Source organism: Catharus ustulatus, chromosome 4 (genome assembly GCF_009819885.2).
Source record: "Catharus ustulatus isolate bCatUst1 chromosome 4, bCatUst1.pri.v2, whole genome shotgun sequence".
NCBI lineage: Eukaryota > Metazoa > Chordata > Aves > Passeriformes > Turdidae > Catharus > Catharus ustulatus.
Window position 1 is genome coordinate 20,005,922 of NC_046224.1, and position 24,484 is coordinate 20,030,405.

At 35.8% G+C, this 24,484-nt stretch overlaps 1 protein-coding gene across 5 annotated transcripts; it reads right to left on the reverse strand.

Annotated features, from left to right (window-relative positions):
• Positions 1–9,328: 9,328 nt before the first annotated feature.
• Positions 9,329–23,723, reverse strand: MLC1 (modulator of VRAC current 1). Of its 5 annotated transcripts, none has more exons than XM_033058254.2 (12): positions 23,647–23,723; positions 22,222–22,405; positions 20,024–20,113; positions 18,017–18,070; positions 17,644–17,745; positions 15,924–16,025; positions 15,228–15,299; positions 14,642–14,758; positions 13,860–13,916; positions 12,663–12,785; positions 11,063–11,230; positions 9,329–9,900 (listed from the first exon to the last, which is right to left on the reverse strand). In XM_033058254.2, the coding sequence occupies exons 2-12, from the start codon at positions 22,399–22,401 to the stop codon at positions 9,826–9,828; spliced, it is 1,140 nt and encodes a 379-aa protein (XP_032914145.1). In that variant the 5' UTR covers positions 22,402–22,405; positions 23,647–23,723; the 3' UTR covers positions 9,329–9,825. The 5 variants fall into 5 exon arrangements, with proteins under 5 accessions (XP_032914145.1, XP_032914144.1, XP_032914143.1 ...); XM_033058253.1 differs by lacking the exon at positions 23,647–23,723 and adding an exon at positions 23,078–23,212; XM_033058252.2 differs by lacking the exon at positions 23,647–23,723 and adding an exon at positions 22,934–23,054.
• Positions 23,724–24,484: the final 761 nt, after the last annotated feature.

The window sequence follows — 24,484 nt, forward strand, 5'->3', positions numbered from 1 at the left end:
GTCCCCAGAGGTAAATCCTATCCCCTAAACTGAAACCCATCAAAAAAGGTTGATATTTATTTTTACATGCTGAGTCTTATATTCCTATACTCTTTGGAGGAATAAATTAGAATGGTAAATCATTTCTATTTTAAACTCTCATTGCAGCAGACCAAGGAGCATAAAATATTTAAAATACAAGTGTATTTGCAGTCATGAACATAAGTACATAAAAATTCTTGAAAAATATTCATGTACATCAAGAGATTAATCTCTTATGGCTATATTTTATTATTCTGGAAACATCCAAGCAGATACAGACTAAGAACTTGAATACAGGAACATTAACTATACTGCATGAATATTTAAATATAGAGAGGGGTTTTTTTTCTCAATCTAGTATTTTATAAGCACCTTTATTTCTACTGCTTTTCTAGGATACACATCTTAAATATAGAATGAATTGCTTTAACATGGACTAACTTAATATATGGGTAGTACCACTACATCTAAAGAATCTTTAGAACGTCTCACTGCTTGTCGTAAATACTGACATCTTCAAGCAGAAGTTTATACAGATAGACAGGTTCTTTCATACTATCAATTTCACTTCTCTGTAGCCAGTTCACCGTTATCCTCCTCCACTAAGGCTGCAAGTCAGATTGCCTATTATTTAATCTTTTTTTTTTTTTAATTTATCTTTCATTGTACTCTATCTATGCTTACAACTTCAGAATGCTGAGCAGAGTATCTCCATACTGCCCCTTTGCGGGGATATTTGGAATCATACAAAATCCAGAGCTATTAAAGAGATAGTATGGTTCACACTCCTTTCATGCACATACAGAAGTCATTACGTTTAATACTGAAGTTACATTCAGTAATTAAATGAAATGAAAAACATGTTTTCCTTTTTCTCATGCTTAGTTCATTTATTCACAGCAAAGTCAGGGTTTCCTATATTCCTAACATAATTAGCAATTTCTGAAACCTCTCATTCCTCCCTCTCACATATCTTTGGCACCACTGCTGTTGTAAAAATTGACTGTGTAAAAGTAATGAATATGAACAAAATAATTTTTTCAAATAAAAAAGACAGACTTTAAACTAACAGCAGCAGATGCAAATGGTGTAAAGATGCATTTTCCTACCCCCTTTCAGAGTAATTTTTGCAACTTTGGATACTTAATTCAGAATGACAGGAATATAAAATGAATCTTCAGGACAGCTGAAACATTTTTCTCTTTTTGCTTTTTTTTTTCTTCCTACAATTATTTTGGCAGCATATAGCTACTATATTAATAGACAGCAAATTAGAACAAGAGATTACCTGAGAACATGAAAGTCCACATTCTTCAATCCTGGGAATAATCTGACAATCAGTATTCCAAAAGAGAATTATTAGAAGAATCTGAACATAAATACTTATCATCCTAAACTGAAAAAAAAATACAAAAAGCAAAACCTCAGAAGAAACCTTCTACTCTGACAGCTCTCCCTCTCGTGCCAAAACTTTAACATGAATTTTAGTCCCTCCCACAGCACCTCTGAGCTCCTCCCTCTAAAACTTTCCAAAGACAGAAAATTGCTAGTTCTGGGAAATAAAAGCATGCTCAACTCATTTCGTATGTTCCAAACTGAAAAATAGGAAACAGTGATTTCTGACAATCAGTCAAAGCCTCTTCCTTCTGGATTTCATCACATCAGCATTAGTTTCAAGAGATTTCTTTTCTGTAAATTCCCATATATAAATGGGATTTTTTTTTTCTAGAGTGATGTAACAGAGAAGTTCATGGGTATTAAAATGCATTCTTATTTTACTGTTTTTCTAGTGCTTTCAGTGAAAAGAAGACCAGCTTTGCTGAGGTGGGTGGTCTTGGAAGACTAGTTTCTTCTTTTCATCAGCAGGAATGCCAGATTCTTTCACCCTAGAAATCTGAGCCTTGAAATTTTTTCTGCTATTATCTAATAGTTTCTATAGAAGCATCTTATTCTATAGCCTATCTCCTGCTTTGAGAAATATGCATGTTTTTTCAAAGCTCAACACCACCAACTCTGAAAGCCGAGTAGGAGTGAGTCACAATATCTCAATACCTGTTAGCATACAGAATGGCCAGGAATGCCTCTCTGGGTGCTACGTTTCACACAGTCCCACTTCCCTTTTAAGGAACAAGTATTGTAAAAACATGCTCTCTGGTTCATATGGAGGCTACAAGTGATATGTCTAAGGGGAATAGGGAGGCTTCCTCCACAGAGAGGGCTTGCTTACCAGTGAGAGATATCTTTCAGTAGGACAGTGCCAGGACCCAAGTACTCAATGCTCTTACAAAACCTTTACATCAGTTCCAGTGGGGAATATACAACTAACAGCATTCACTTCAATCTGGCTTTACATGTAAAATACAATGCCTACTCTGCCAATGTAGCTACTGTACTTGTATTTTAGATACTTCACGTGAGTCCAGTTTGCCAATCTTCCAAGAAGACTTTATTTTTTAGATAAGCAGCATCAATCACCATACTGAACAAAATATAATTTAAATTTTTTAATTGGTTAAAAAACAGCAGTTAAATTTTGTCATCTTATAGAAGCTTGGACATTAATGAGTTAATGCACTGCTACCCCTCAAACACTGATGGCCACTCAAGCAGGCAAGTTAGACCAGGTGGTGGCTGGAAAGGGAGGCCCTGTGGAGGTAGGGCAGCACCTTTCTGGGGCCCACTTCCCTGTTCAGGTCCATGGTGACCACATAAAGCATAGCGATGACAAGAAGGGGTCAGGAGCTATCGAGGAAGGGTCAATCCAGCAGAGGTGGACTGAGATCACCAAAATACCCTCAAAGCCCTCTGGCCCATTACCAAAAAACTTTTGACCACAGGCATCAATAAATCCTGAGTACTCAGAGGAGTTGGTTGTTACATATCTATGCATAAAAATACTGGAGGTCAAAAATGTGCCCAGTCTACTTTGCTGTGCCTAAGAGGATCAGCAACAGATGCTTAGAAGAAATAAGAAAGAAATTAAATATCCTGCTTCCATGAATTATTTTAACACGCATGCTGACAATTTCCAATGACCTGTATGTTACGGATTTACTGAACTAAAAGCCACTGCACATCACTGGTTTTAATAGCCGCTTCTGGAACTTTCTTAAATGTATTTGTAAAACAACTCTTTGCATCTATTTATTCTTTTGGTTTTCAAAACTTCTTTGAGAAATGAGTTGTACAATTAAACTGTGTTTATTTGCTTTGTTTGGATTTTAAAACTGCTTCCAAAGAGTTCAGTTGGGATCCCCCTTTTTGTTTTCAAAAATACAGAATATCCATTTTCATCTCACCTTTGCCAAAATGGTCCGAGCTGTATTGTTTTCCAGCATACTTCCCCTCCATTTTCTACAATTAGTAATATACCTCTTTATTTTAACTATACCCTTTTGTAAGATGGGGGTCCTGCAGATAATATTCAGGAGTGAGCAGTTCAAGGATGTTTTACTTTCTAGCAAATGCCATTTTGACTCTCCTCAGTGTATCATTTACCTCCAGTTTCACAGAAATTAACGGGGTGGTTCACCTTATGAAATTTTATTCTCTTACTGTTTCTGGTATTTCTTAGCTCACCTCTGTCACATTCTGAATAAAGCTGATCATAGCTCTAACAATGTACTCTTTGACTCTCCTTAGTGTATCATTTACCTCCAGTTTCACAGAAATTAACGGGGTGATTCACCTTATGAAATTTAATTCTCTTACTGTTTCTGGTATTTCTCAGCTCACCTCTGTCACATTCTGAATAAAGCTGATCATAGCTCTAACAATTTACTCTTTCTATGCAAAAACAGAACAGTCAAGACAGTTTCTGTGTGGACTGAAGCTGTTAAGTTCATCCTTATTGTTATTTGCTTCATTTGAACCGTTTTAAAAATCATGTCTAAACTAGCTACTTTACTGTTCCTGCATAATTTGTATCCTGGAATTACTGTATTCATCCACTGTCAATATTATATCAGGTTTCAGAACCCCCATTAAGATTCTTACTAAAAGATGGGCACAATAATTGACCCATGCCATATTTTTTGAAAACTATCAGTTATGTAGAAGCCTTAAAGCATTTGAAATTTACAGGGACAATATCTCTTGGGCTCCCTGCTCAAATGGGACGCTAATTCTTGATTATAATTTTGAAAATAATTTCTTTCTAACAGATGTCTTTTAGCCCTTGTCACTATACCTTACCTATATTTTAATCCACATTTGTCTTTGGTTTGATGCTTTCATTACTTAATCCCTGAAGAACAGATAATAGCACAAAATACAGTCCTGTTTCTACCAATGTTCCCTCCATCTTCAGATAAAAAAAAAACTCTTAAAAAACCCTTAATTTGCACTTTGGTAATATAGGTATTTTGCACCCTAAATCTTTTTCAGAGCACTGGTGAAGAACACAGAAAAGCCAGAATCTAAATATTTCACTGTTAAAGATGGTTTGAGTCCAAGTCTTTCACGTTTCAGGATGGTGGCTTGGTAGTTCAGGGTGTTTTTAATAAAATGCAGGTAGACCTTAGAGTACAGAGTGAAATCCAGTATTTTGCATTCCTCATTTTCTCTTGGGTCAAGTTTGATCTCTGGACCATCAGCTCAGAATGTTTTTCTTAATTACTCTCTGTCTTCACCAATTTTGCATGCTTGGCCCACTTCAAAAGAGAACATAATTCTACCACTGGTCAAGTATGTACAGGAAACATTTGAAAATAAAAGTTAGGACAGACATATCACCAGACTTACCTAAGCAGCCAGAAATTGATTTTGTGACCTGATTTGTTGGAGCTTAAGCATAGAACTCCAAAGAGATTTCTGCTTTGGCTACGCTATTTTTTTACTTTGTTAAATGAATGTCAGTGTCTTTGCTGGAAGGCATGTCCCTGTCACATCCATGTTGGAGAAGTCCCAGCCTTCTCTGGAGCACAATAGCCACATTCACACTACATTTTGCAAGAAGATTCTGAGACATATCACTACATACTCCCCAGTTTCATCAACACAGGCACACATACCATATTATAACAGTCCCCTGGCTATTATTTAACTCTGTGTGCAGTTGTATTGCCTGCTCCAGGCAACAGATATCTTGCCTCAGGATGACTCACATCAGCCATAGGACAGCTGTTTATAACGTAACAGCTTCTTGTCACGTCGGGCATGTTCTGGAGCGGAGGTGCTCCAGAACAGTGTGAGGTGCTACTGTCACCACAACAAAACACTCACAAGGGATTCAGAGCTGCTTGGGAACTGCACTTTTCTGGGAGCATGCCTATATCTCCTGTCCAGAGTGAGCCTGTGCAGCCAGAGCAGACACACAGCAGAGGTACCAGCAGGGAACCTGTACCCCTATACACAAGACAGGCTGGTGAAATAAAAGCTGCCCAGTGCTTCTGTATTCAACAGTTACTGATTCACTGTCCAAAGACAAGGACTACTCATGTCATGTGTGTGATTCAAAGGGCCCTCACTCTCCTCCACCACCCCATCCCTTCCCTTCGAGTGTCACAAGCATTCAGCAATGACAGCAAACGCCGCAGTAGGCAGCACATTAAGTGCACTGCTCACTACCTAGATACACCCCACAGATGCTAAAGACTTACCTAAGATTAGAATCATACAATCAGAAAGTGGTTTGGGCTAGAAGGGAATTTTAAAGATAATCTAGTTCCAAATTGGTTGCTAAAAAATCCTGTGCATGATTAAAGAAATAAAAGAAAGAAACTGTCTTTTTAAATTATTAAAGAAAATAAATTTAGACCTCTATATAATTGTTAATAAAATCATTAAAGAAGAAAACTAAAAACTTGAGTGTTCAAAAAAAAAACAACTTAGGAAAAAAGTAAAATAATAATAAAAAGAAAGCATATTCACAATTCTCCCAAATTTTTGTAGCCAATCTATACTTTTAGGAGCTTAAAGTTCAGAGAAAATGGTATTATTAGCACATGTAGAGGGGTTGCAACTAAATGTAAATCATTCACGCACCATGTGCACCCAATTTTTTTTTTCAGGAGATGTTTCAGTTTGCTTTTTTTATTTTACCCAGGGCTATTTTATTTTTTTTAAGCTAGGAACCTGACTCGTGGTATAAGCTAAGCAGTATCCCACAGCGTTAATTCTAGTGATACCCAGCAAGGCAAGAAATGGCACTTTTCCAAGCAGAAGCCCTTCTAAGATGGCACATACACATTCACCTCACCAGGCTAATCTCAGAGAGGGATATGATTTTTGTCCTTTCAGCAGACTTTCTTGCTGTTCTGTGGAAACAGATCATTGACCAGCAGATGCTAATTAAACCTTCAAGCTATCAAGATTTACTGTGTGTCAAACATCAATGCAAAAATTCCTTTGGTAAAGAAAGGCATATAAGGGGGGTGTGTTGTTTTGAGTTACAAAAATAATGACACACAGAGTGAGATTTACAGTGAAACATTCTCTGAGATATACAGTAATTTCACGATTATAAGCCGCACCATTTTGACTAAAATTTTGGTCCGAACCCAAAGTGCGGCTTATAATCGGGTGCGGCTTATATATGGACAAAGAACAAAAAGTTGCTGTTTTAGTTGGGAGGACAGGTGTCTGCTGAGAAAGGCAGGAGTTTCTCTTTGAAATGGAGAATGCAAACCCCCTCTCTCCAAATTATTATAATTTTGAAATCAAGGGGCTTTCAGGCAAAAATATGGGAATTAGGAATAACAGTTCTTTTCTAGGGAAATTAAAATAGAAATACAGTACTACAAAGAAACAAACTCCAAACCCTGACACAGTCAGAGTACAACCTGACACCGTCAGGCAGGGTGTTGGTAGCAGTCCCATTAAATGGTGATTGCAGTCCCCTTGCAGTGACAGATGTGGCTTAGTTGGAGCAGTGCTCCTGCAGAAGGTGCAGTTTCCCTCTGGAGGTCCAGTGGTGATGTGGAGAAATCCGGTTTTCCTCTGGAGTCCAGTGGAGAAAGGGGCTACCTTATTGTCCCAAAACCTCTGTTTTTATCTTGGTAAGAAATGTTGGGCTCTTCCCCCTGGCTGGAGCAACTTTCAATGGGATGCAGTAATTTTATCAGTCACGCAGTGGGACTCAATGGGCCATTAGCAGACAATGACTGGCTGGAGGAAGGATGGGGTGTGAAAAGATAAAGAACAATGCCTTGCCTGGTTTCAATGGATGGCCCATTAGCAAATTATCTGCCATTGAGATAAGGATCACTGTCCCCACCCTCAACAGATGGTGATAGAACAGATACCTTTTATCACCCTCTGTATTGTAACATGCGGCTTATAATCAGGTGCGGCTTATGTATGGACAAAAACCAAAAAGTTGCTGAAACCCAGAAGTGCGGCTTATACTCAGTGCGGCTTATAATTGTGAAATTACTGTACTCTTCATGTCAGCAACCAGCCCTACATTAATTATGATTTTAAAAGCCTGTCTCTTAGCTCCATGATTTTCTTTTTTTCAGGGTATAAGAAAATTCAGCCTCCAGAGAGGTATCCATGGTGGGGCTCCCAGTTTACCAGGCATGCAGGGAGAAGTCCTGCACCTGGCAGACTGTCCAGACTCCACTGTGCTGAACAGAGCAGGAAGGGAGCCATGGCCAGGCAGGGAGCCCTGGGATGTTCATCTTCACTGGAAAGCAGAATCTGTGGCTGCCAGCTCCATTACAACCTCTTTTTTATTCCCATCTATTCCTTACCCTTGTTAATATAAGATGACTAAAAAACCTCAGATACACTCATATATCTCAACCATTACTCAGGAGCAATCCAAATTTTAACTCAATCATACTGTTTAGCCTATTTAGTTTTTCTCTTTTTTTTTTTTTTGATGAATGCTATTTTCTTCACTTCTTGTTAAAACACTTTAGTTTCCCAAGACAAATGCAAAAATCTCCTATTATATATCCTTAGTTTCTAAACAGTCACTCCTGACAGCAAAAAATAAAAATCAGAGGCGCGCACTCTTTAGGAGAAAACACCTCAAGCCATTTGACTCAAAAGGAGGCTAGAGTGCCTTTGTCTGCTTTGTTGGTGCAAATAATTTTTAAAAGTAATATCTACTTATATCTAACCTGGATAACCAAAGCCAGTCTTCACAAATAGAGAGATAATCTCTTAAAGATACAGATTCAGTTAAACAAAGGCAAAGTGTTTTACCACATAAAGTAAAACAAACCATTAAGGAAACGGTTAAGTTACATTCACACTATTCTACATATTAATATCTTTTTACTTTAAATTATTCATAAAGAACTTCTACACTGTCTACAGTCTTTTTACAGTTTCATGCATGAAATTTAGAAAGATGTTTACTTTTAGGCAGAACTGTCACTATTTCTTTGGAACTTTCAAAAAAAAATAGTGTACCATCAAACCCCAACTTTTCCCACTTGTAAAATTGGTAGGATTGTAGCAGATATACAATTAATTATCTGAACGTTTGGAGAATGTTCACTAGTACAGGCATGAAATTTTGCAATATTTAAGAAACAGGAGCTACAGCCTGTGGTTGTTGATGTAGTAATCTGGACCAAAAGCACACCCTATTATTTTTAGGTGGACAGGAAGGTTGCTGTATACATGGTTTTAAAAAGCACTGCTCTAAACTTGAAAGGGTACCCTCTATGTATTTAAATTCCAAAATAACTATCAGCTTTCCCAAAATGAAAAGAAACATGCAAGTGTACCTGAAAGGCTCCACACACTACACACCTTTCTCCCTTTCTTTCCCCTTCTCAAAAGCAAAGAATTAAGTTTTACAGCATGCTCTGAACAAATGATCTGAGTTACTTCAGATTAAAAAAAAGAATGGACTTCAAAGTCCATAACCTCTCAAAACTCAACAATAAAACAATAAAAACAGGGGGGGAAATAACCTCACCACCTTGTCAGCAGCTATCACCCTGGTAACATGAGAATTCCTATTTACATGGAAATTCTAATGGTGTTTGAAATCTACCCAATCATACACATAGTACAGCTATAAGAAAAGGTAATCCTTATGGGGGATGTCCCTCATTTCAGAGCAGCTGAGTTTTTTTCACAGGTTTTAAAGAAAGTTAGGAAATAAATAAATGAAAAGCGATATATCTAAAAATAAAAAATTTTAAAACCCTCTTTCAATATCCATAGTATCTCCTGTTATTTGGTCGATTGCTTCTGTTTGTTGGATGTTTTTGTTTTGGCTAGTAGCTTATGTGAAGCAGCACTCAGAAAAAGCCTCTTCCCCTTTTAGTAGTCCAGAAATTTAAGTTTAATGGGAAAGAATATTCTGTTGTCACCTCTCAGATTAGAATGTCAATCCACATTCTCAAGTTTCCACATAATAAAGACTTTTATTTATATAAAAGCAATAAGATGTAGAACAACTTTACAACTCCTACAAAAGTGAAGTATAAGCAAAAACATCAATTATGACTTGTACTCATAACTTTACAAAAGCATTTATCAGTCACACTGACTGCATAACTGCAGTTATAACAATCTCTTGCAAATATATGAAGCCTACTACATATTGCAATATTTTACTTTGCCATCAGCATAAATCCATGTGACTCATTATCTTTTTCTAAAGGCATTTTCTAAACACTAGACTACAGATACCAACAGAAAAGACAGATGTGTTAAAAATATTATCAACAAATTTTAAACTTATTAGAAAGATGCATTATATACTGTGTTATTGCATGGTTAATACTGCTGCAAGTATATTGCTGTTTAAAAATGGAAAAGTTTTTAAACCTTAATTCAAACAGTTGATTTATTTTATTGGATTGCGCTGTGTTGGCTGCATTTGTAGAATCCAAACTACTGAGCCATCTGCACCACAACTGCTTTCCAAGCTTTATCTTTGTCAAAATCCTTTAAGGTATTATTTGAAACCTAAAAGTAAACAAATTTCAGACAAATGCAAACATGAGAAAATATTTTGATTAAAAACTGAAGTTCAAGCAAATAAATATCTGAGAGAAGCTAGGAGAATGCAAATGTGAACAGTTACAGCCAGAGCTATTAAAATATTCTATACATTTATGAATTGTATAGTTTTGTATATTATAGAGTTCATATTTAGGATATAAAACATAACAGTTTATATTAAGTATTGCATAATACTTGAAATATTTGGGTCTAAGAAACTTGACCAAGTTCCTATTTTAAGCATGTTACTTAAGACATGTTTTCAAGATTTTTTCTAAAATATGACTGAAAGCCTTCACACCTAAACCTTTCACCCCAAAGCCAAAAGCAGCCCCCTGTGGTGCAACTGAAGCAAGGTTTACACAAGCAAAGTAAAGCCTTGCTTAAGAATACAGACTTCTGAGAAGCCAAAGGGACTTACAACTTCACCTATAACATTATTCTTGTGTTTAAATACTAAAAGGTAAGCAAAAAAGGTAAGCTTTTGCAGAGAAAGTGCTCCTTTCCTTTTAGCATTCAACTTCACACCTAATTTCTCAGGGACTCACAAACCAGGAATACTTTTGTAAATAATTCCCAGCAGAGATCTGTTTAGCCATGCCATGAACCATGCTCTAAAACGTCACTTGCAGCAGTGGAAGTGCTGCTGTGCTTCATCTTTTATACAGAACCTAAGTCTTAGGACACAGATCCAGCAAATGAGCAATCTGCATCAAATATCCTCAGCGGCCTGAGGGGACATAATTAATAAACTTCCACTTTCCATTAGCAGCTGTTTACTGATTTGACTGATTTCAGTCTCTGCTACCAATGCTTCTATCCAGTGCTGGATTGAATCCATCTTTCTAGTGCAGTAAGCATGAGTTACTCTCTGAGTTTTTAAGGATACACTGTCTAGCTCTGTACAGCAGAGGAAAGCCTGAGCGGTGCAGTTCTGTGCCCTATGTCATGCCCAGCAATCATCTAACCAGGAAACTATTATCTCTGGATTACAAATTTTAGGTTCATAGAAGAGCTTTTAATTGTGGTCTGAATTAAAATCAGAAATTAAGACCACAAAACATTACCAAAAAAGAGCATTTTAAAATATATATTTTCAAATTTTCTAGTGGGTATAAATACAAACCTCTGTTGTTCTGTATTCCTGTTTTTTAACCTGTGATGGTGTCCATGCTGAATCTTGTAGTTTCATTTTTGTTTTGTAATTCACACACTGTATTACAGTTCCAATAGTAAGGCATGCCTGAATTAGCAGCATCAACATCAGAAGCAACAGGAGTACATCATAAGATTGCTGAAAATAGACATATGTTGTTAATTACTTGAATAAAATATTTTATAGTGTTCCCATCTCTATATTTTTAAGATTCCTATCTAGATTTTTTTTAAAATCAAATTATAATTAACAGTTTATTTCAAGTGTAAAGTTTCAACTAAAATTTTAGCACTCAAGTTTGCTGAAAGTAGAAGAGATCTATAACTTCTGAGAAAATTTTGATTTGACAAATTATCTTTTCCTCTGGACACAGAACAGAACTGAGGAAACTAACCTCTAAAATAATGTCTTACTACTGGTTCTGACCTAATCAATGCCACAGCTATGCTTAGGCCTGGCCCTGTGCTTTGCTGGCTCTGACCTTGCCGTGATGACCTGAGTTCCTGGTTGACCTTGGATCTGCCTCAGTACTGTGGACTAACCTGGCAATCACTGAACCATTGATTGAACCTGGTTACTACAGCAGGACATGCCTTGCTTCACTATTTTTTTGGGGGTACTGTAGGACTGCCCCACTTGCCAATGAAGTTACCATTCTTTTTCTGCCTTGCTGTTACCTCCTGCACCATGGTACCTCCTGCCCTTTGCAGAGCAGCCCACTTGCTGTACCGAAACACAAAGCAGAGTAAGAATGTAAGAAATGTTCTGCAGGGTCACACCAACTGTCTGGACAATGTAGTCATCTGTCTCCAATGTGTGACAGGAGAAGCTGCTTAAAGAGGGTATGTAAGCTGAGGTTCAACAACACAGTATACTCCTCCAGAATAAGAACAGGATCACATACTCAGAAGTTGATTTTCCAGCTCCTAAGATATCAGTTTAATAAACATTTTTCCTCTTCTCTTCTAAAGTTACAAGACTACTTAATGGCTAGCGGATACGAAGAGTAAAGACTCTTAATGACATTGGTCTAATGCCCCTAAGTGCTTCTTTGAACAACATCAGAGACTGGCAAACACTTTGCCAGTACAGCCCTAGAAAGCTCTTCAGCAATGCACAGGTAACACTCATTACTGAAAATGCTTTAAACTTTGCAAACTTTTTCTTCTCTGTCCAGTCCAGACTTTGGATGAAACCAGGTGAGCACTTACAATCCCAATGATTGGTAAACATCCTAAGAAACAGAAAAATGCACTCTTCAAGGAAACCTAGATACATTAATTTAAATACTACAAATTATAAAAGCCTCAAGAAGTCTTGCATACTTGTATATTATTTTTACTGTGTCTTTGGAATAATATCCTAGTTTTTTTAAACTACAATTCCGGGGTGCCAATAGATGCAACATACTTTCAATTATATCATAAGTTAGAGTTTTAAAATAATTTCTATAGCATTTCATTCAATCTTTATAATGCAGTACCTTGTCTCCATATATTCCCTAATTTACTACTACTTTGATACCGTAACATATAGAGGTTCATTTTACATTTGCATAAAAAACACATACTTTAACAGCAGGTGGATAACTTTTAAAGATGTCAACAACTTGCATGATACTGAAGGATAAATATGCAGAAGCAGTGAACAACAAAGGAGAGGTAACACTGCTAATGGCAATCAGGACCTCAACCTAAAAAATAAGACAATAAATGTTAAATAATAATCTAAAAAATTAACTCTGTGAGCTATGTCTCCTTGAAGCAAGCCTAACAGAAGCATGTAAAACTGTGTAAGACTATACATTAAAGACAAATACTAAGAGCCATCCACATTTCATGGAGATACAGAAGCAAGCTTTGAATAACCTAAGTTTCCTAGCCAAAACACTGTTGCCTTGCAATTCGTATTTCATTCAATACAGACGATGACATTTTTGCTTTATTTTATAAGTGCCTTCCATATGCACATAAAAGAAGCAACACCCAATCTGGAGAGCTGGTGTAGAAGCCACCATTTATTCTTCAATTTATACAAATAATGAGAATCAACAGCAGATATTGCAGACTTGCAATTTGAGTGCCCTGAGGAAAATTTATTGCCATACAACAGCAGCCAAGTTTCATTCAAATATCGCCCCTACAGGATTATATTCTGACTTCACTTGTGGTTAGTCTCATTACTCAAATATGGTCACATGTCTATTACTTAGATATTTTAAGAAGCCTTAACTACACATCTAGGACATCCAAGAAATAAATGCACTCTACTGAATATCATTAGTTCTTGCTGGTAATCACGAAGATGAAAAATTTGTTTAAAATAGGTGCTAGGTCCAGGGTAGCCTGCACACCTAATTTTCTTCTTCAGAAACCACAACTGATAATGAAAGAAAAAGGGAACCTCATCTCAAGAGCTTGAGAGCAGTTCTTGGCATACCATGTGAGGCATGTCATTCTTTTATAGTAGTATCTTTTCCCAAGGAAGCACTACAAAATATCCAAAAACAAAACAGAACAAAAAAAAAATCAACCCAAACAACCAAACCCTTCAAATTCTTTTCTAGAACTGAAGAAATTAAACCTCCAAAGAACCTACCAGAGTCCTTTTACGGGATATCAGCTAACACTCCTGCTACATATTTCTGTCACATTTTGTAGAAGCAGCTAAAAACAAGTGAGCAAGCTTGATTAGTGCCCACTATCAGGTAGACTTTTTTAGCATTATTCCACTCTAATGACAAAATCTAAGACTTTTACACACTTACCAAACATTTACTTGGATATTCAGCAGCTACATGACTTGCAATAGCACTTGGAAAGCACTAAACAAAAGAGTGTAACAAAGTATTTAGTGACTTGAAAATTACAAAAATCTTAATTGAATTACAGTAGTTCCCAATATTCAGTCTTCTTCTTTTGTGAATTCTGAATGATGAAAAGCTTGGTTTTGAATTTTTTCCACTTCATGCAAAGGGATTTTATAGACAGATATACATAAACCTAATGGTCATTGTCTTCTTCTCAATCAGCTCCTTCACGGCAAGCAGGGTGGCACAACATCCCTTATGAATTCACTGCCCCTGGGTACAGGCAGTTATTAGGGATAAGGGCTACCAATCACAGTCTCAGACTTTAAAAACTGTTAAAACTGAGAGGTTAAATAAAATTTTCAAAGGATTCTACCATGCTAAAACTAAACTCAATTTTTTCTTTTGCAGCCTGAAATATTTTGAAACCTATGACTTTTTTTTTGACTTTGACAAAACACCTCACTTCTAATATCCTTGTTTTAATACTCATTTCAATTTTACTGAAATGAGGATTGAGAATGTATCAGTACACTTTACTGAAGTATTGTAAACCAAAACAGATCAAAAATATTGCATAAATACATTAAGTATAGTGAAATGTTAATTCATTTGCTAAGCAGCAATTCCCAAACAGAGACAAATAAATATTCCAGTCCAGCAGGGAGGAGAAAAGTGAAAAAAACCCAATCAGTAAAAGCTATTGTTTTAAAAGAGTAGCTTCTATTTGCACTACTTACAGCAACTAAGATCCAAAAGAATGTTACTGAGAGGTATGGACCTGAGACTAGAACATCCATATTCAAAGCAATTATTCCACCAAATACTGATGAAATTCCAATAATCACCTCAATTACCTAAAACAAGTAAGAGCACACAATTTATTAACAACGTATTTGAACATGAAATTTCCTACTTGCATATAGAAAGGACCTCACTGGAAAAAGTAAAATGCATTTATGTTAGTAGCTAGACATGGAGTCCATGTTCTTCATATTTAAAATATGGCAAAATGCTAGTTAGCTTAAGTGAAAACAAGATCACCTTCATTATACATATTTATGCTTTCATGTATTGGCTCCCCCAAACAATAGTTCCATTTCCACTATTTATCCTTAAGTCATTAAATAGTCTCCTTCTCATAACAAAGAGCAGTTATGATTTATCTTGCAATCTTCTCAAAAGAAATATTTTACTATATATCTCTCATTTTTGTCTTTATTCTTTCAGTTCTTAACTACACTGATCTCTTCCTGGCTTTAAAGAACCTTAGCACTTAGAAGGAAGAAGTAATAAATTGATTAAATGAAACAGTGGTTTTCTTACTGAGTATGACTTCAGAATTCGAGCAGGAAAGTTGACATTGCTCAAAACAACGGCACTATCATATGCAGTATTCTAGAAGGGAATAAAAAATCATGATAAAAAAATATACAAAACAATACATTTTTTTCTAAAATCTTGTACAACCTGTTACAAAACCTAATGGTAGTATGCAACATCTGGTTGGTCCAGAAGAGATGACAGTCACACATCACAGTGTTTTCCAGTGTCAGACCACATCAATTAAATGAGAGTGGGATTTAGGAAAGCACTTGTGAATAAAAAAAAATGTATCAATAGCCTCAAATCCTGAAGCCAAGATTCGTTGTGCAGATACCACCAAACTGGTATACAAAACAATTACTTCCTCTACATCAGGCTTCAAAAAGATATTGCTTGCATACATACAAGTTATAGCACTCTAATGTTTCACTAATCATCAAGTTTCATTCTACAAAACAGAAATAAAACATTCGCCATGTCTATTCATTCTGTGCTGTATTATTTTCAACAGGTAATTTTTTGGAGGGGTCATTGCACTTTTAAAAGATAGAAGGAGCAATAACTGTTTAGTATAGTATTTTTATTTATAGTTTTAGGATACAAAGTTATATACTGGCATTGCCAATAAATTGTCAGCATATGAAATACAGGAAAATGGAGTATTTTTTAACATGCAAAATCCTTAAGGATACTTACTTTCTTTCTTGTACAGCAGTCTTCAGTAGACCTAGCTGAAATGATCACAGTAGTTGCCATGAAGATTTCCAACAGAATAAGTAGAATCAAGTTGAAATTTATCTGTCAGTAAAATCCCAGATATATTAAAAATAAAGGAAGGGGCTGAGTCTAGCATGATTAGGCAGGTTGTCTAGTTTTGGTCAGATTTAGACACATCTACTGATTACATACTTTGTTAACTATTTTCTTTGCTCTTGACAAACTTCAAGAACAACATAATACTCAGAATGCCTAACCTAAGAAAGAAACATTTACTTCCTTTATGAAAATATTCTGCCTGAAGGTTTTATCAGGGTCTTCCAGAAAAGGAGTTTATGATAAGGGAGTGTTTGCTAGGTACACTTCCTTTTTGCAGGCCCTTCTATGTGAAACCAGAACACTGCAGCAACTAATGGAAGATTCTCAGGGGAAGGAGGGCCACAGGTCACAACTCCTAAGTTGCAATCCCAGATGGTGTGCTACTATATTGGATGCTGAATGAAAACACAAATCACCAGCACCAGTTCTGTGCCCTGCTTAGTGCTGGTAAAGCATTCACAGACATCCTTCATGGGTTCATGACTCTCACAGACTACACTGTTGTGCAAAAACATGGGTGCTGCCATTGCTCATATTCAAGAGACAAATAAGTGAATGCACTACTTAACACTGCTCTTTTGATCCTTATTATTCTCATGAAAGAGATAGATATCTACACTACATGGATTGAATAATTTCCTGGAGGCACACAAGTTAGGCAGAGTGGATCTCCCTTTCTTGTCTTCAAAAGCACCATGTTTTTCCATCAGCAGCCCAAGAAAACATCTGGTAGTCAGTTAGGCCATTGAGGCAAAGTACCAAAAGTCTAGGAAGAACTGACACCATTCCAAACCTATACAATTACAGCAAACCATTGTTCAACAGCTTAGAACAGAATTATATTGTTTCCTCATGTCAGACCTGCTTTGTTGATGATGAAATCTCAGTCTTTCCCTGACACTCTGACATGTATCTTGCAGCACGTGTCTTTTGAAAAAAGTAGTAGTGGCAGATTTAGGAGGTTTTTTGGACACTGAAATTCACTTTTTCTTAGGGATCAATAATTGGAACTATGTTCCTTGCTGTACCCAACAGACTGTTGGTACAGACTCCACAAACAGCAAAAAATGTCATTGTGGTAAACTTCTGGAAAATGTGCTACAATGAAGAATACGGGAATTGTTAGGAAAAAGAAGAGGCTTCAAATGTGTGGTCTGCAGAACAATTTAATCCAGATTAAAATTCCCATGATTTAGACATGTTTTGACACAGTGCCAATACTGATGCAAGCTGGGAAGGCCACAAGTCACACTTGGCAGTGCAGTGCCAAGTAGATCCTCAAGCTGGAGTCCAGAAGCACTGTAACTAAACTGATGGACTATCTCCCTTAGTCCTAGGTAAAAGAAGTAAATAACAAAAATTGAAAAAGTAACAATAAATAAATTAGATTCTTGTGAATATTATTGCAGGTAACTAACATTGGGCAAAGAAAAATGTAAAATTACTGCTGTATGATCTCTCCTCACAGACCAAGCAGGAATACTGGGATATTGGCAGCAAAGTAATGATATGTGATCTCCAGCCACCTAATGTGCCACCCCACCTTATTTTTTAAACAAAGACAAATGTATCACTACTAGTAATTGTTTTAGTAACTTACATTTATAGCTGATGGATTGAGGACAAGTTTGCATCCAAACCAAACTAAACACGTTGTTGTAACAGCAAATGTAGAGACAAATAGAATCTGAAAATTTGGTATCTGAAAAACAGTTTCAGAATGGGTTTCTCTCTTATTTGAAACATGGGGGGAATACAAACACACATATACACAGCTATATATACAGAGATAGATGATAGAGATAGATGATAGAGATAGATGATAGAGATAGATGATAGAGATAGATGATAGAGATAGATGATAGAGATAGATGATAGAGATAGATGATAGAGATAGATGATAGAGATAGATGATAGAGATAGATGATAGAGATAGAAAGACAAATAAATCGACAATAAAGTTTCATACTTACCACATTAATTTTATTCCTTGCTATAGCAAAGCTCACAACTGCTGAAGGAATACACTGGGAAAATTAAAAGAGAAGACTAGTGGGATATTCTGCACAATTAATTTTATATATACTTCTATAGATGTATTTTATGTGTCTGAATTCATATTTCAGTACACTTAGAAAACAGAAGATCAGAAACTCTGAAGAAAATGCATCACTTGACTGAGCTCATTAATCACAATCAGTGTCTGAGGATTACAAAAAGCTGAAATATAACTTCCATATCCCTCAGTTTTGACTAACTACCCAGCAAATGTGATGAGTAAAAGAAAGTCTTCCATGAGGTATTTCATGCCTTTGTTAGTTTAAATTAACTCTAGAATGCCTGAGATCCTTGAGCAGGAAAAAACAGTGCTACTCTCAAACTAGGTCTGCACATTCTTTAAACAGACATCACCCTGTAAAATTTGCCCAGTTTCAAGACAGTTCTGAAGAATCTCGTGAAAATCTGCTGAGTCAAGGTAGACTTGGAGAATTGTGCCTGGGATGTCTGTTCTCTGGGAACTCTTTCCCTAATTGAGGACAAAGATAAATGGAAAAATCATGCACAAATGAAAAGTCTCACAAAGTAACTTCTCTATCCCTTAGCTGTTCCCCACCACAACAAACAGGGCTCCATTATAGATCCAACTCTATTTTATACAAATGCCTACTAAAATTATAATAAAAATGTTCCTATGTTAAATAATGACTCTTATTTCTAATTCTCTTCCCACATATCTGAACACTGATAGCTTAACAACAGAACACTATAATGATATTAATATTGATATGTAAAATTCTTGGCACCACTCCCTTAACACTTAAATGACCTTTACCAAACATAATGAAAACATAGGATACATAGGAGTCCCTAGAACACTAGGGGACCATGCTTAGGCAACTGAATCCAACTACTAGGCAGATGGTTCAAAGTCCAAAGAGCAATTCAGCTTCAGGCTGAATTATGGCTGGCTCCATATCTCTCTAGGCTCTTCCAACTGCACCATCGCCATCATCTGCAGTAGGAGCTCAAACACTTTCCTCACATACAGACACCAAACATACACACCTTCAAACCCAGCATGATAACCTTCTGCATCCAAAGATCTGCCTGGTCTTTGGAAACTTTTAAACATGAAGTTTAAAGAGTCAGGATCAGGAGCTGAGAAAGAGACATCTCAGTAACTAACACCAACAGAGAATAAGCTATCTGTGAAGATACTGACTCAAAAACTCCAATTTAACACCTTTAGTGGAAACCCAAGTGATAACTCATTCACAGAGCAACTCCTGGGACTTGTTTGTTTCAAGAAAAGCATTAGTCTTGGACCTAACTTAGAAACAAATATGTAAGTCAAGTTGAGAAAATAACAATGACAGAATATTGCCATAAACAAAGCAAGTATGTGAAACTTACATTAATACCTAAAGCACAAATTAAGCATATATAAAACAGTAAACACATATATGCATCCCTAAAAATATAGTAAAAAAATACTGGACTCTCGAAAATGTCAACCATCTTTAATACATACTTTACTAATAAAATAATAACATTCAAGAGAACTTTAGTCTGCTTCCATACTTGGATATTATGGCAAAATAAACTGAAAAATTAATACTTTGAGATACAATCTGAAATACATTTTGATAGCATGTAGCCTTAAAACTTCCCAAACACATAGCTATTTTTTTTTTAATCAAGCACAGAAAAAAACTGCTCAGCAGATTAATATTGCATGCCAGTGGTGAGCAGATTAACAAAAATGGTAACACAAACCCAGTTGTCTTTATGAGAACTGTTATTCCTTTAACCATGCAATGAAAATCCGTTTATGGATAAATGGCAGTTTAATGAACTGTTAAATAGAATTAAATCTTCCATGAAAAAAATTAACAGTAGAAAAAGACATAAACCCACAAAAATTATTTACTATTGCATTTGCTGTCAAACAGCCACAGCAAATAATTAAGAATGCTTACTGAACCTGCTGCACAACGTAAATAATCCATTTCAGATGGAAAAATATTTCCCAGATATAGTGAAAATCCAGAAGTAATAAGGAGGCAAGTCTGCAAAGCAACAAATAAAATAAATTTATATTAATTTTTAAAAAACAACTAGTCAGACACAAATCAATCAATAATCAATCCCTTTCAAATTGAGCCACTTTTAAGAATGCAGTTTTTGTGAGAATAAATTTGAAGAAAAAATATCAAAATATTCTGGCCTCTGAAGATGTTTTGCTGGTTACAAAGACCTAATAATGTACAATACTCATGTTTAATCAAGCATTTTCTCCTGACCTGGCAAATATCTCAATAAAATACTCAAAAGGTAACTGCAGTGTTTAGTGGTAAAAATGTTTCAGAAACCTCAGCTATATCTCTACTTTGCTTTCTCTGCTTGACTTCACTAACACTCATTATGCATATGGGCAGCTGGGCAATTGCCAGCTACAACACAGCAGTAAAAATAGTATTGGGATACATTAAGTTTCTTCCAGCATATTCCTGCATCCCTTCAAATTCTCTTCCTGCTTTCATTCAGCAGCACATCTGAAAATGCTCAACTGTTCCTCTTCCCTTAATAAGTCTTTTGTTTATTTCATAACTATCACAGTTACACACTCTGCAATAAGCAATTAGTGTCTTCTACCAACACTAATTTGTTTTTCCTTGTCATTCCTCTGAGTAGGCATTTCTTTGAAGGAACTGGGAAGATAAGAGACAGAATGGCTCTTTTGTTTTATTTGGGCACTTTTTTTCATGTTAGAAAATTATTGTCATTTTTTAAAAAGTCCTTGTTAAAAAAAGACAGAAAATAAGGATACTGTATGTGCATGTATAAACACATGCACAGAGAAATTTGGCAGACTGGAAGAGCAGTCTATGGGACCACAAGTTGAAATTGTGCTTGAGGGTCATCAAATTGTTTTTGTACAAAACCAGCCCATCAACCACTCTGACGCCGCTCTACAGTTTGCAACTGCTCCCTGAAGTAGACAGTTCTGTTCACTATGACTTATGTTGCTCAGCCTACAGCATGCCTTCTTTTCGGGACACTGTCCTTCAGAAGGGTTGGTAGAGATTAAACACTTAGGAGAAAAATGTAATTGGAATTTAAGAGTCTAGTAATAAAACTGTATTTTCATTTTTCCATGAAATTAATTCTTCTTGATAATCTGACTTCAGTAAACGATCATTAAACATTATTATCTCCAAAAATTTACAACTACTCAGTTAATTACAGACAGTTGTCCTTTTGGACAATAAAGATTGAGAAAATTTAATGCAAAGAAAGCCAGCACTTCTTTTGCTCTCTTTTCATGTGACAGTACATCTGAAAGGAAATCCAAGCTGTACATTTTGTTAGAAAGGAAAAAATCCTCAGCTGTTTCCACAAAAATAAGGCAATACTTTTATTCACTGTGCAAAAACAAGCAATTACCATATTAACAGAGAAACAATCTTAGTTCGTAATAAAAAGTACACTTCAAAACTCACGAGCTGACAGAAAAAGATCAAATTCTAATTGCTATAATGAAGCTTAATTAACTTGGCTCAGAACATGCAGAAATATATGATGTACATGCAAGATGAGTATTCCTGTGATTTCTAGCAGTGACACAAAAATTCAGATCACTGTGTTGTTCATGTAAGAAACACAAGTATATACCCACTACATTAATGATTATACCAAATAATTAATTATGTGGCTATTGCACCCTGATAGATGAATGCGGCAATCAAGTACCAAATATATTTTTAATGCCAAAATGCTATCATGGCAGCCACAGTATATTTAACAGTTAGAAGTACTTTTAAAAGAATGCATATTGTCCGCATGTTTCATATACTCTAGCAAAAGGCACTGCTTATACATACACAGGGCTGATAGTTACTACTACCACACTTACTCTCTGCTTATATCATTAATATTAATGATAAAAATAAGACTTCATATACCTTCTCTGGTTAGTAAACAAACAGACAAAGAATACCAGTAGTCAATAAACTGCTACATTCCAAATTTGCTAAATACGTTTCTATTTTTACAAAGATTTATTTTCAATACTATCAGTGATGAAATTTTTAGTATTCAAATGATGTCAGAACAGATTGCTGGGCCCTAAGGCCTTACCTGTATTTTTAAATTTGCTATCATTGAAAGTACTTACTCCCATCAGCAAAGAATATATCCACGTTTTGTAACTAAAGCAAGGATGCAGCCTCTTTGACAGCTGAAGGTCACTGGATTTGATATCTGGTATATAATTTCCATTCTCTTGTTTTCCCCGCTCCAAAGTTGGCATCCTGTCATAGCTAAATTCTTCTCTGTAGCCTTCTTCCCTGGTCATAACACTTCACAAAGGCAATTAAATAATACAGTGCAAATTACAAAGAAAGAGAAAAAAATATTTAGATACTTCACATACTCAGATCAGTGCTCAACTAGGTTTTTTGTGTATTCAAGACAAAATAAAGGAAAACAATATTTACCTACTGGATGTATTTACATTTCAAAATATGTAAGCTTTCTAACAACTTGCTTGCACACCTTAACTAAATTACATCCTACAGCCACAGCTCATAATAATATACTATACATCCCAACAAATCAAAAGTTTGTGTATCTGATACACCAGAAAATTTTTATTTCAAGATCTAAGAACCAGTTTTAGAGATGTTTAGTTAGTGCATATCTCTACAACAAAAGTTTTTTTTCTTTTTCAACTCTAAGACAGTAAAGATAATCAAACAGGTTTCAATATAAATTCCATTTGATTTCAACACTTTTTATCAGCTATCTAAAATTACAGACTTCCCTATGAGTCCCATGAACACACATACTCACAATAACTCAGCTACAGAAAACTGTTTCTAATTTACCCAGTATCAACCATTTCTCTTGTTAACTTCATCCTTTTTTGTTCACCTCACTGCTTGTCAATCTGTTAAAATACCATGAGGAGTATCTTATATTAGAATTAAGTTACTGCAGATTTTTCAACAGTTAAAAACCTTCGTGCTTACCTTCCACTGAAAAGTTAACTGTTAGTTTAAAACAGCCCTGTGAACACAGCTGCCTGTACACTTTGTGATATTCTCACCGTTCAGTGAGTCATGCCGGCTTTGAAAAGTTCTCCCTTACACTTTGGCTTTCAACAACATCTATTCAGATATGGAACAAAAGCACAGCAAGAACTTCAGTTTAGCCAGGGAACAGGAAAATGCCTCCTGAATTTTAATTAACAGAACACACTAGAAAATGACTGTACTACATCTCACAGGGCTGCTTCCAAATCAGACCAACAAATTAAAAGTTTCATGTCTTTTTTTTATTTGAGTACTACCCCTTACTTAGCATCTTAAATAAAAGCTTCCTCACAGTTTACCACTTTTAGCTATCATAATAGCCAGTGATTGCAATATCTAACAAACGAGTTCTTGTTTCAAAAGAGCAAAATGTACTCACAATGCAATACTCTGCTAGAAAAAAACTACAGTTAAAAGTTCAAGTATTACAGTATCTCAACAGGACAGGAAGCTCAAAAGTTAGAGGTTAGAAATCTATCAAGATTAGTATTTTCACTGTAGAACACCTCTTTGTCTCTTTCCACTAGCCTCAGTCTTCTGGAGTGTTCAGATAAACCCCACACATTTCCTTCATGCCGTACAGAACACCCAGATGACTAAACAACATATTTTAAATCTAGCAGGCAGCAGTGACATGCAATGGCCAGCGTACATTGGAACCAGTCCTCCTGCTTATTAAGCAATGAAAAGGGGGGAAAAAAGGACGTTTTTATCTTGAAGATGTTGGCACCTTGACAGCTACAGCAATGACAGGGTCTTTTGTCTAAATTTTAAACACTCTTGTAACCAAGACACAATTAAATCTTCAGTATTCTGAAGGGCATCACCTTCAAAGTACGCTAAAAAAACTTTTGAACAGCACAACTTCTCAGTTTGTACAGACTGTAGAGTCTCCTTTTTTTGTAATGTCAGCCAATATTGAAAAAATATTAAAATGTTACAGTTGCTTTAATAGATTTAAACAGGGAAATTAATAAACCAAACACAGCAATAGACACATCTGCAAACTGTGCTAGAAAAGGGGAAAAAAAGATTGTACAGTCAAGCAGAACTGTCTGAAGTAATTAAGCCCTACTGTTCCTCTGCTCATGGAAGAAACACTGCACAACTATTTCCATTATCTGTAACTTTCCAAAGACCACGGTTTATTGGAAAATGGCTATTATTTACCTGACAGCTTTTTCAGTGAATACTAGGTGCTGATTGACACAAATTACCATAGCTAAAAAACACAATCACAACCCTTTTGATCAGTTTAGGGAGAAGGTTTGTGGGGTTTTGGGTTTTTGCTTTTTTGTTTTTGTTTTGTTGTTGTTGTTTTTTGTTTGGTTTTCTTACACAAAA

Coding starts and splice junctions, on each gene's coding strand:
- MLC1 (XM_033058252.2), bottom strand. CDS start 22,965: ATGAAGTTAACAAGAGAAATGGTTGATACTGG. Junction 22,406..22,933: donor AGAGAAATGGTTGATACTGG/GTAAATTAGAAA, acceptor GCCTTTGTGAAG/TGTTATGACCAGGGAAGAAG. Junction 18,071..20,023: donor TACGTTGTGCAGCAGGTTCA/GTAAGCATTCTT, acceptor TAATTTTCCCAG/TGTATTCCTTCAGCAGTTGT.